Raw genomic sequence first — 12,828 nt, forward strand, 5'->3', positions numbered from 1 at the left:
ATAGTTTAAGAATAACTAAATAATATGATTATATAGATATTGGTATTTATATGAAAATACATGTTTTTAAAGTTGCACTCTCACAGTTTGACTGTTTTTTGCTTTTTTTTAATTCGCGTTTCAGAATCAGCTGATGTTGGCATAACAGGCGAAACTCGATGGCTCGATATTCTAGGGACCGGCCCAAATACTTCGAGCCTCGAGAATATCGAGCCAAGCGGGATTGCTTACGGAATGTTATTTTTTTTATTCGTTACAAATAGTATTGTTTACCTTGTTTTTTATTGGCTACGCTATCTCCACAAGAGAAGAGTGTTTATTGGACATAGTTACACATCGTACAGTTCGTAACATGACTTATTTGATACTTAGAAAATATAATTTGATTGTTTTATTTATTATACGAATACATTTATGCGAAAACAACAAACAAGCAACTTTAGACAGTAAGTAACACAAACAAAGCTTAAAAGTTATATCAAAATGCATTGAAATTTATACATGGATAACAATTAGAGACAGAACTTGAAGTGATGGCATGTTTTTTTCAAACTCTTAAACCATTTAAATTTGATAATTATTATAATAAAATCAAGCAATTGTTATCGATGAGTGCCTTGTGCTTAATGAAGCCAACCAAAGAAATCAATGTGAGATTCTTACCTGAACCCGCGAAAATGACATCGACCCAAGCAAACAAAACAAAGTGTGAAATTCTTACTTGGGACCATGAAAATGACATCGATCGTGGAGAAATATCGACCCTCAAGATATCGAGCCATCCGATCGAATTTTATATGAACATAGAGTAAAAAATCGGTACTTTTAATCTGGTTCGAGCCAACGAGGATATCGAGCCATGAGATATCGAGCCAACGAGCTTCGACTGTATTTCTTTCAATTTAGTCTTTTAAGTTTACATACACAAAACCAGATCTCAATTGTTTGAAGAACTGCTGAAAACTCAGCGTTAGTAACGACTTTAGTCATAAAATCAGTTTTCGAACGCAAATTTGAAAACAAATGCGATTTGATATTTTGTCAGCAGTCATATATCACTTGTTTTGAGACATTTATGGCAAAAGTTTACTCATTCCAAAAAAAGGTTGTCAAAACGGTCAATCTGTTAGGGTGCAGCTTTAATAAATGATTTACTGACATTCTTGTATAAATTTCATGAATTGTTTTCAATTCCCCCAAAATGACCTTCACCAAAAGTCAAGGTTACCCATCAAATTAATGACAATATGGTTACGCTATGACTTTTCTCTTAATGCATTTAGGGATTAGTGGCTTTGAGCGTGATGAAAATCCAACTTTCACCAATGACACTTTTGGGATTTTTATTTTTTGACACTTGCATAGTTTTAGTTGATGAACTTTTATATTTCATTTTAGTCGTAATTTTGTCCAGGTTTGACAATAATTAGGTAGATTGACAAGACTGTTAAGAGCTAGCACTGCTGCTCCAGCTTGATTTATACATTTGCAGGTTATTTTTGATTTTCGACTACTGGGATTGTCCCTGAAGCTTTTATTATATTTTGCTGGGAGACCCCGATAGTGATTCTTTTTCTCAAGCTAGATATCTATAAAATTACGGGTCCGTATTGTTGTTGTAGAACTAATAATTTATTCGATATTATTTTAATATTGCTCTTGAACATTTTTATTTGAAACAGGGGGGTCATGTTCGAAAGAATAAATTCAATAGTAAATTTATAATAACAAATTATTTCTAACTAAAGTATTGAACATACATTTAAGCTGTATGACCCTTTAGGTAAACCACATTTGCTTTATTAAACTGATTACATTTTCAGAAATTCTTATCGCACCTCATAGGGGGCGGTGTGTTGAAACTGATACAGCATTAAGAACGAAGTCTCGATTAAATATACTTTATCATACGTACCATGGAGGGAGTTAAAGTGTTGTTTTCTTGTTTGTGTGTTTTGATGGCATGTAAGTATCATTGACCTTGTTCAGCATTGTTAGTATAAGCGGCTTACGCTGATATACGTGCAAAGATTGGCCAGATGCAAACTGCACTGAGAATGTCCATGAATATACACATAACAGCTTGAAAAAGATCGACAGCCAGATTACACATTTCATTCTGGTGTAATTGACTGTGAATGGTTATAATTTGGCCATTTTCGCTCTATCTGATTTCTTATTGGAGCATTTCTTTTTCAATCTTAAGCAAATTGAGTGACAAAAATTATGACGACACTATCTTAACTCACTCGTTTTTGATAAACAACAGTATCGCCTCTTTATTCAAGAGCTTATTCCATGAAGGGTCAAAACTTGACCCGATTAACTTTCAGTCTAACGTAAGCATGTTTTATGGGATCTTTACCAGATGCTGCAATGTTAATATGTCAACTTTCACAAAACATTTCAATAAAAAAAACTTGTCACATTCGCCATTTATATGTGTTGTCTAAATGACACTGAATTCATTTCCAATGCTTCCTTACTCAATGATTTCCTATAAAATAATTATAATCTCAATAGAGTAATGGTTCAGGCAATTTTAGTTTTAATAATTTGGGTAACAGTTTTTCATTATAGTTTTAGATCTGAACAGAACATTTTATTGTTAACTTGAACATATTCTGTTCAATCGGTGTGACAATAGCAGAAACACATGACATGACAATAACAGTTTAAAACAAGAGTTCAATAACCTTATCAAAAATCAAACACGTTAAAAATGAATAAAGGTAAGCATTATTTTTCAAAGTGTTATATTGTAATCTAAAGGTACGTTTGCAATTTAAAGCTAATTTCGTAGACATGAAGTATTTTCAGAGTTTAATAATTCTATAAATTCAAGGGCACATGGTCGTGCATAATATTTTTTTTTTATCTTTTTCATATGACATTTTATTGTGGACAAATTAAAACAAAATGGTAATTGAAAGTATATAGAATGATAAATTGATATATAGAATGTAAAAAACAAAGAAAATGCTCCTTTTTTCATACGTTTTAATACGCAGTTAGACCCCCCCCCCCCCCCCCTCCCAAAGGCATAGAAGAGTATATAACCATCGCCCAAGCCAAAAATAACACATCTCTAAAAAGTAGTCGAATCGCTCTGGCCATGTGTACACTAATATATACTATGTTGAGCGCTAGTGATGTTTTCTCAAAGAGTTGAAATGTATAGCGAACGTAATCTGCTTAGGTCAATTGCTAATTACTTCTAGTCAAACTTTGAGTGACAGACATTATATGTGTTGATCAAGAGTATGTTTAACAAAATTTGTTTTGACGTGGTAAGAGCTAGTCCGTTGTTTGACAGGCTGGGGCGTGTTTGGTTCCGACTGTTGCTCCAGTTACACGGACCCGAGCGGCACGTACCACGCATCCCAGCTGTGTCAGGATTACTGCTGTTGGAACCTTGACCTCACCAATTATAAGGTGTGCTGCAGCAACCCCATTCGCCAGGTCCCCTCTTCTGACCGTGACCAGCAGTCCTGCACCGAGAGCTGGATCACCGAACATGTGTTCGTACGCTTTACTTAATACAAAACACCATTCAAGTTTTACAGTATACTGTATAATGATCAATACTGATGGAGGTTTTCATCCAAAATGATCGGTATACGATAACAATTGAAAAGTGGACGTACATGTGTGATAACAGCTGAATATAATGGCTATTTATAGCTTTGAATTGAGAACATCACACGATACGGTAATAATCAAACGAGTTTTTGAAAATTGATTAAAAGCCAGCAGTCGAGCTTTTATCATTTTAAGAAAACGAGTTTAATAAATTTCATATTGATTGACAACGAATGTGATACTCTGTGTATGTCATAGATATTAATTTAATGATTTACAGCGCTAACTACGTAAATGGTTATCATATTAGTTATTGTTCGGGATGCTACGTTAAACAGTGGTTACAGGTTGATAAATGGCTTGATGATCACCTTGTCTTTTGATTATCCATTTCAAACACCCATGTAAATAAAACATAAGTCAAAACAAACTTGTGAAATCAATTTACATGAAACATGATATCAGGGTGATAACTTGGGTTATTTTTGGTTGCAACCAAAAAAAAACTATTTTATATTATACGATATACACATTTTAGCTGGGTGCCAATTGTGTCCGGAGTGGTGTTCCTGGGCCTGATCGTGTTGTGCTGCTGCTGCTGTTGTGGCTGCTGTTGCTTTCAGAGAGACCGCACCGTATTTGTCCAATCCGCAGGAGCGCCTCGTGAGTACAATGGGTATAGTGGGTCATAGAACAAAGAATAGCCGTGCTCTGGGAGCAAAGTTATCTAATGACAATAGGTCATTTATATTATAAAGAAAGCCTTGTCATTTTAGTTGAAAACTCAGATTTAATCAAGATCTGGCATAGTTAAAATTATACGTGCTCGTGTGGAAAATCATTTGAGTGTACACAGTTCATTATTGATGCATTTTCATTGACTTTTACATTGCTTTATTTTATGTACATTTGTAGTTGATGCTTTAAAAAGCCAATAAGACCCATTCAGAGCCAATACATTATTCGCTACATCTCGTTTAATAGGCTACGCGACTAAATGATCATTTATGGGGTCATGACGTCATACTTAATGATCTACTTACCTGAGCAATGCAAGGTCATAGTTAATGTTTTACAAATAAAAAGGACTTATTTCCTTATGTCTAAGGTCGCTGTCGTTACCTTGGAATGCATTGGTTTCATTTGTAATGAACTATAACCTATACGTAATGGTTACTTGCCTTTTTATGGAATACAGTTCAAGAATTACATTGTTTTGTCTTTCAGAAACAACCGTTGTGGTGGCCAACCAGACAAACATGATGCAAAACAGATATTAATAGTAGAAACACTTCCGACTCATTTACCATTTATACAAGTGCCTTATATTCAGAATTCCGCTAATACGTTTCAAATGAACTTTAGAATATATGTTCGACAATTGGACGATTTTATTACCCAAACCTAGGTTATTAGATTTGAGTATGTCGTCCAGCGGGCGTACGGGCGGGCTTTATTCAGCCCGGACTGTAATATCACCATGCATAGCTTTATTAAAATAAAAAAAATAACTTTCACAATGACAAGGAGATTTGTCGCGTTGAAGACCCATGCCTTTAAGTCAAAGGTCAATGACACACTTAAAGGTCATTAGTCACAATGTATTTTGCTCGTCGGGGTTGTAACATTGATATGCACTCGCGAATTTAAAAATAACTTGATACAATATTTTACAAAAAAGTCAAATATGTTTGGTACAATACCAATAACAGGAGGATGAATGTCAATGGCTTATTCGAGCTGAACGTTAACATGCATTAGATAAATTAAACAAATATTCATCACGAGAATCTGGCGTGTCATACACATACAAGGTGAAGGTCACACTAATTGGTCATTGGTCAACATATGCTGTATTTTGGCTTGTCCGAGCTGTAAATGTGTCAAGCATTTGGGGATTCGGGTATTTTAAATATTTTTGGCACAAATGTTAATCATAAAAAACTGATTTGTCATATAGAAAACCCTTGTCAAGTAGGGCAAAGGTTAAGGGCATACGTATTTGTCGTTGTTCATAAGTCCTTTTATTTTTGGTTAGTTCTGGCTGTATCATGGCCAAGAGGTTAACAATTTTATAATAATTTGGCACATCTGTTTACTATGAGAAGTTTCTCTGTTGCTTGAACAAAGTCAATACAATAATAAGAGTAACATTTGACAATTCATTCAACATTGAACTTGTCACGGTTCTGTTTCATCATTTTTATTCGTCGATGGCCTCTGATTTCGCAAATTGAAAACCTAGTTTCATTGCATTGTGGCTTGTCGAGTATTGCTTTATGTTAACTTTGTTTGGACGGTTTCATGTCACATTGATAACTTTAGGTCAAGATTGCCAGTCTTTACATGCGACCTTTATCATCGCACTGTTATTCTGATTAGAGTATTAAAGGAATGACATCGTTAGTAACTTCATAACTTAAAAAAAAACTTTTATTTTATAAATGTCGTAAGTTTTATTCAGCCTTATCTTTTTTTCACAGTTGAAACAGCAATTCTTCTTGAAATATTGTCTGAGTAATATTTTCTATTTACTTATATTTCCTGGGAAGATTCTTAAACATTTATTGCTATGCTAACCTGTTCATAATCATTTATATGTCTAACATAACTCATCAACCATACTCAAGAAGATTTATTACAGTTTAAACCTTCGGTCATTACGTGTAATATAAAAATATATTATTGTATGTGCACAGTATATGGTTTTCATTGCAATATATTTTTAGTAAATAACCATGTTTCAGTATAACTTATTCGATACTCTTTCTATGTGTTTGTGCGTATTTATGCCGTCCCGGATTTCTGAGTTGCCGTTCCTTCGTCATTACCATTAAACAATGGTATAAATGGTAAATGATCAATAATTTTTTTTTCGAGGGCGGCCATCTTGGTAATAAAAGGAACGCCATAAGGAGGAGCTAATATTAGACTGCACAAACACTCTGGAAAACTGATATAACAATTTAACACAGTAAATGACAACGTCGAAGTGGTCTATTAGTTATGACGATGGACCAGCGACCCAGTTTCGAATCCCGACTATCGTTGCTTAGGCCTTTTATTTTTTATTGTTTGTTTAACGAACCGCCATGACTTAATATGCTCGTAGGAGGAGGAAATAAAATAAAAAAAATAAAATTAAAAAAATCTTGTTTTAAGTTTTGGTAGGAAATGAAACATTATTTAATTAGCTACTTATTAAAAATTGATACTTAAAACACAAAATAGGGATGGAATCTTACCACCAGTGCTATATTAAACAATACTTTTCTTCCAATCGCTGAACAATTACTGCCTGAATGGTGTTCACATCATTAAATTTTAACATCAGTTCGATATTGATCACTATTATTAAGTTTTCTTTAAATGGTCACATGATAGTTAATACTGACTGGGTACTGTACACAATCTTAACATTAGTTTTATATTAAACACTTAAGTTTCATTTGAATTATCACATGACTGTTAATACTGACTAGATACTGTTTACAATCATAACACTATTCACAATCTCAACACAAGTTAGCTCAATTGATTTGGACCCAAATGACTTTCAAACACCATTTCAGACCAAACCATTTGTCTGAATCCTGTTATTAGATGGCTAACTAGTGCTCCGGTGGTTGGGGATACTTTCTAAGTATTATACATAGCATAAGAAAGTATAAACTATTTTGGACTTCGTATGTGCAGCGTTTTCTTTGGTATGGCACAAACACGGAATATAATAAATCCGTGACACTGGCATAAATAAAAAACTTTAAGTCAAGAGTCAAAACCTGCCTGAATAATACTTTTCAGGAGGTACCCAATCAAATCTCTGCGTCGTGGACATCATTATATATCAAATTAATATGTTGACATTCCTATTAGGTGGCACGTTTTCTTTTTGTTTTTAACGGAACCTCTGTGACAATTTACAGATATACGGATAAGTTTTTCAATGTGATTAAGTATAACTCCACACTTTTGAAAATAATTGGTGGGTATCTCACATTATAAATGAGTAGTTCAAGTTTCTATTACCGCATCGTTTTGATTTTAATTGAGTAACAACAATGAACGATTATTTTTTATCAGTGTGATTTGAAACAATTACTGGTAATAATGTTATAATTAAAAATAAGTGAGTGCACAACTTGCATGACATATACAAGTATATCATTATAACAATAAGTCACAACAAGCATTGATTAGAGTAGCTATGGCATTAAAATATCATTATGGCAATAATAGTGAACACTAAATAACACTTAACACAATAAATGCAATTGTTTTATACCAAAAAGAATGAAGAAATGTCGAAAAACAAGACATTTGCGCGTCAAGCTGCAAGAATGTTAGTAAAAATTGTAAAAGAAAACAGTACTTTTTAAAAACAAAGTTAAAATAAGGAGGAACAGATTAGGTTAAAAAAGAAGTAAGAGTTTTGATAGCTCCCTATGGCGAGAAATGTTCAATCTGACAGACAGCCTGATTGAACTGCTTCAGGCCACTATGTTGGGTGGGAGGTTGTTCCAATGGAAGACAGCTCTTGGGAAGAAAGAGAATTTGTAGTAGTCGGTGGTGGCAGATATTCAAGCTGTGGGCGGACAAGAACTTTGTAGGCAGAATACTTCAGTGGTTCAGAGTGTACATTAATGTTTCTCCTCAAGAAGCCCAATGTATTGTTTGCCTTGTTAGAGATACGATTTATGTTTGTGTCCCACGATAGCTCCGAGAACAGATTAATACCAAGATATTTTGCTGAGGATACAGATTCTAGTAAGCAATGATGAAGAGTGTACTGTGTTGGAACTGGGTTTTTTGCCCTTGTTATGTGAAGGACTTGACATTTAGATGGGTTAAATTCCATGTCCCATTCATGGCTACAATGTTGAAGTGTGTCAAGATCATTTTGGAGAATTTCTAATTGTGCTGCTGTTGACAGAGTTAATTAATGGCAGTATCATCAGCAAATAGTCTGACTTTGGATTGAACATTCTGAGGAAGGTCATTAATGTAGACTAAGAAGAGAAGTGACCACAGTACAGATCCCCGGAGAACTCCAGATGAGACAGGCATGGGTTCTGATGAGAACCCATTGAGAACAACAGTCTGACGTCTGTTATCCAGAAACCCCTTAATCCATTTTAGAGCAGGGCCTCTGATGCCATAGCCATGACGATTAAGAGCATGTTTCTCATGACTAACTTTGTCGAAAGCCTTGCTGAATTAGATCAGTTTGCTTTTTGTCATGGAGGGATTTGACAAGATCATCTACCAGTATAAGGAGCTGGGATTCGCAAGAGCGCTTTTGCCTGAAGCCATTTTGGAGTCCATAAAAGGCATTGAGCTTAGTAAGGTATTTGAAATAGAGGTTGCGACAATATGTTCTAGTGTTTTGCACAGAATACATGTCAGGGAAATGGGCCTGTAGTTAGCGGGGTCTGAGCGTTCCCCTTTTTTGTAGACAGGAGCCATATTTGCATCCTTCCAAATTTGGGGTAGAATTCCAGAGTCAAAAAACGTTTGGAAGAGATGTTTCAGAATTGGTGACAGTGAAGTCGAAAGGTTTTTCAGGATGACAGGCTTAATCTGATCAGGGTCTGATGCTTTAAGGGGATTAAAGTTTGATAGTTGTTTCTCAATCCTTTTTGCTGTGACTGTTATGTCTGGCATTGTATTTTGAGGTTTGCTTGTGTTAGGGATGTCTTAGAGTTTCATGTAACAAAGGAACCTGAGACTGTTGAGAGATTTTGGGCTAAAAACCGGCTGTAATTGCTCATTAAAGATGGGTGCTTTTGTCGTGTCGTCCTGGTGGACCGAATTCTGTTTACGTAAGGGTTCAACAGAGGCTGAATCGTGTTTGGAATGCTTGAGAAACGTACATAGTTTTTCTTGTGTTAGGTTTGGAGGTTTGATCCTTAGATGCAATGTCGAGAATGTCTTCAAAATAACTATGGTAGGATACTTCGATGGACTTCTTGAGTAGATGTTCTAAATCAAGGAATCCCTTTCTATCTTCAGTTTTCCTTGATTTACGCTGTTTTCGGTAGGCTTTATCTCTCTTTCTAGCAAGTCTTTTGAGTTTTTGATTGACCCAGGAAATATTGTTTCTGGTGCTAGAGAGTTAAGAAGGGATTAAAAAATGGTAAGAGAAGCGAGAGTGGAATGAAAATTATCCACTAGATGTTCAGCACTAAGTGAGGAGTATTTGCCACTTTCAAGCATTTCCTGATGGTAAGCATCCAGTTCCTGCTTAATCCCATCCCAATTTGCTTTCTTATAGAGAGATATAGACCGTGGTTTCTGGTAAAGGGTTTTTACAGAAGTGTTGAATTTGGACAATATCGTGATCAGTTATGCCGGGAAGAATACTGACTATTTGGATAAAAGTTGGATTTGTTGTAAGGAAAAGATTAAGAATATTTGATTCACGAGTTGGTTGAGTGACTGATTGAGTAAGGTTGTAGTCATTAAGTGTTTTCATGATTTGTTTATAGTATAACGGATGTTTGCAGTCAGTGGACGGACACTGGTGGTCCAAATCCATCTTGGGGCAAATTAAAGTCTCCAGCGACCCAGATGTTACAATTAAATTTGCTGCCTTTATTGAGAGATTTGGCAAATTCATCCCAATTATGAAGGTCATGCTCATGGGGTTTATAATATGCCCCAAATGAGAAGTGACTTGCTACCAAATAGATTTAGTTTGATCCATAGATCTTCGCAGTCTGATTGGATATCTTTCATTTCTTGCGCAATTATATCATTTCTGACATCAATGAGTATTCCCCCCCCCCCCAGTTTGGCCAACCCTGTCTCTACGAAGTGGTGTATACCCTTGGTCTGGATTGAAAACTTCATTATCATAGTGTTTTGGTTTAAGCCAGGATTCGGTTCCAACGACTATATCAGGTTTGGTGGAGTGAATACGATTTTCATATTCATTCTTATTGTCTACAATTGATCGACAGTTCACTACTAGGACTTTGACTGATCTTTTGATTTTGTTCTTATATTTTGTAAGAGGCTGCTTAACTGTAGGGTTTTGCTGTTTGGATTTTGGAGTAGAGGTCTGTACCAGAGAAAACGATATGTTGTCACTGTTGGATGCATTAAGTGGTTCATATGGGTTTTATGTTTCATAGGAATCAAGACTTTTTAGTGAAGATGAAGTGATATTTATATTTTCACAAGCAATGCCTTTCCAGACACCAATATTACTGGAGCTTTCTCCAAGACGGTCACACATAGAACTGTTCATGTTTGACAATCGGCGTGATACTCGTACATATTTGTGATTAGAAAATATATAGAAAGAGTCAAATTCAAATATTTTCCGGAAGTTTACATGAAAATAAGCTCATTTCATTTTTGTCCATCTGTGCGAGTGCATCTTAAATATCAGAAAATGACTACAAATTAACAGAAAAAAATAAACATAATATCATAAGTTCGTAAAGAAATCCGCTGTTTGGAATATAATTTGCTTGTATTTACATAGTAAACATAATTACATGTGTTTTGGCTTTCGACTCGCCATAGTCATGCAATGTCGCTTAGAAGCTGGTCGATTATTGATCCTCCGATTCCTTTAGCATCGCATGAGATCACAGTATCCTTAATAATTGTTTCTAATATTTCACCAACTATTTCCGATGATGATGTTGGGTTTAGATAAGAAGTTTGACTGTGTTGGAAGTATCTTTTTTCGACCTTTTTTCTTTGTTGACATCTTCGCGGGAAAAGTTGAAAATAACATGTGAGTTTCCGCCTGCATCCGTCTTTAATCGTATACCATCGTAGTTACTGATTTATCAACGGAAAGCGTCTTTAGACACAAGCCCGAGGTCTTCGATTATTTTTGGCTTGCTTCCGGAAAATGATCGGCCAATTACGGAAACCATCTATTTTTAACTAAGTTAAATACATTAATCGAATCAATTTAGACGAAATGAGTTTCCAACTTTCATTTTTAATTTATTATGATTTTAATTGCGTATTTACCTTATGTGTAACTCTGAGATTGACAATGAATTTGACCCCGATTTGTATCAACACCGAGCCGGCATGTCATATAACGATCTCCCTTCATGTTCATTTGCATTTCCAGCCGTCCGATGTCCACAGACATTTTTTACGAGTGTATTAGAGGGAATAGTTGTGTTAATTATATCGGAGAAAGTATCATTTATATTTTTTTTAACAAATTTATTTGCTGTTTGCTGTCCGAGAAATAGCTTAACTGTAACCAGTCTGCCATGTTTCTTCGAGCGTTGTTGTCCAATCAAACGTCTGGATACAAAAATCAGCGCCTACGATTGGATGACTTATAGACTGGCTATAGAAACGATGAAAAGTTTATTTGCAAGGAGTTGTCTTTCTTTCTCCGACATTTTATTTTAATCGACGGGTAAAATTCGGAGCGGAGAGAATAATAAGAATTGGGATTTTCATTTTTTTTCTGAAATCGCATTTTTTGGAGCGGCGGGTTTGTTAAACGAATAATAAAAAATGTTTATGTAATGTTTCTGGTACCTGTCTGTTTTTCATCTCGCTGCAAATTTAGAGATCAGGGGAGCTTATATAATATAAACAAGTAACAAGTCATTGACTCCTCTATGTCGAAGTCCTTTTCGTATTTCGTTTTGAAAGCAGAGTGGTTCATGGTTGTAACCGTAACAACTCTTGAATGTGTACATTTCTCGTAAAAGGACATCAGTGAATTTGTAATGCTTTCATTATAAGTGTCTATATCCGAATGACAGCATGTGGGCCAGTCAAATTTTGATTCAAGTCCCCTGCGTTTTGTATAGACACTTAAATAATCAGATAATTTTCACATTTTGCTTTTGAAAGAAGAGGATCTTATTAGCAGGAAAAATGCAGTAAACATGACAATGTAAGCGCTCTGGCTGATGTAGAAACGGCTTACCAACACCTCCTTCCATAACAATGAGTGATTAAAATGATATCCTACATTTAGGCTACATTCTTTCGTCATACTTGAAAGCACCGGTTAAAACTGTGCCTGCACAATGGTTTGAGGACAGTTAGGGCGGTTCAATGCCTTTATGGTTCTCTTGGAAAAAACACTTTAAATCATATATCTTCATTAACCCTAACTTGAATCATATATCTATATTTACCCTGATTAAATCATATATCTTTATTTACCCTGACATGAATCAAATATCTTTATTTACCCAGACTTGAATCATATATCTTTATTTACCCTGACTTGAATCATATATCTTT

At 35.1% G+C, this 12,828-nt stretch overlaps 1 protein-coding gene across 1 annotated transcript; it reads left to right on the plus strand.

Annotated features, from left to right (window-relative positions):
• Positions 1-1,855: 1,855 nt before the first annotated feature.
• Positions 1,856-6,682, plus strand: LOC128225601 (uncharacterized). The gene is made up of 4 exons (XM_052935494.1): positions 1,856-1,965; positions 3,317-3,521; positions 4,121-4,245; positions 4,810-6,682. The coding sequence occupies exons 1-4, from the start codon at positions 1,917-1,919 to the stop codon at positions 4,860-4,862; spliced, it is 432 nt and encodes a 143-aa protein (XP_052791454.1). The 5' UTR covers positions 1,856-1,916; the 3' UTR covers positions 4,863-6,682.
• Positions 6,683-12,828: the final 6,146 nt, after the last annotated feature.

Source organism: Mya arenaria, chromosome 3, assembly GCF_026914265.1.
Source record: "Mya arenaria isolate MELC-2E11 chromosome 3, ASM2691426v1".
In the NCBI taxonomy this organism is placed as follows: Eukaryota; Metazoa; Mollusca; class Bivalvia; order Myida; family Myidae; genus Mya; species Mya arenaria.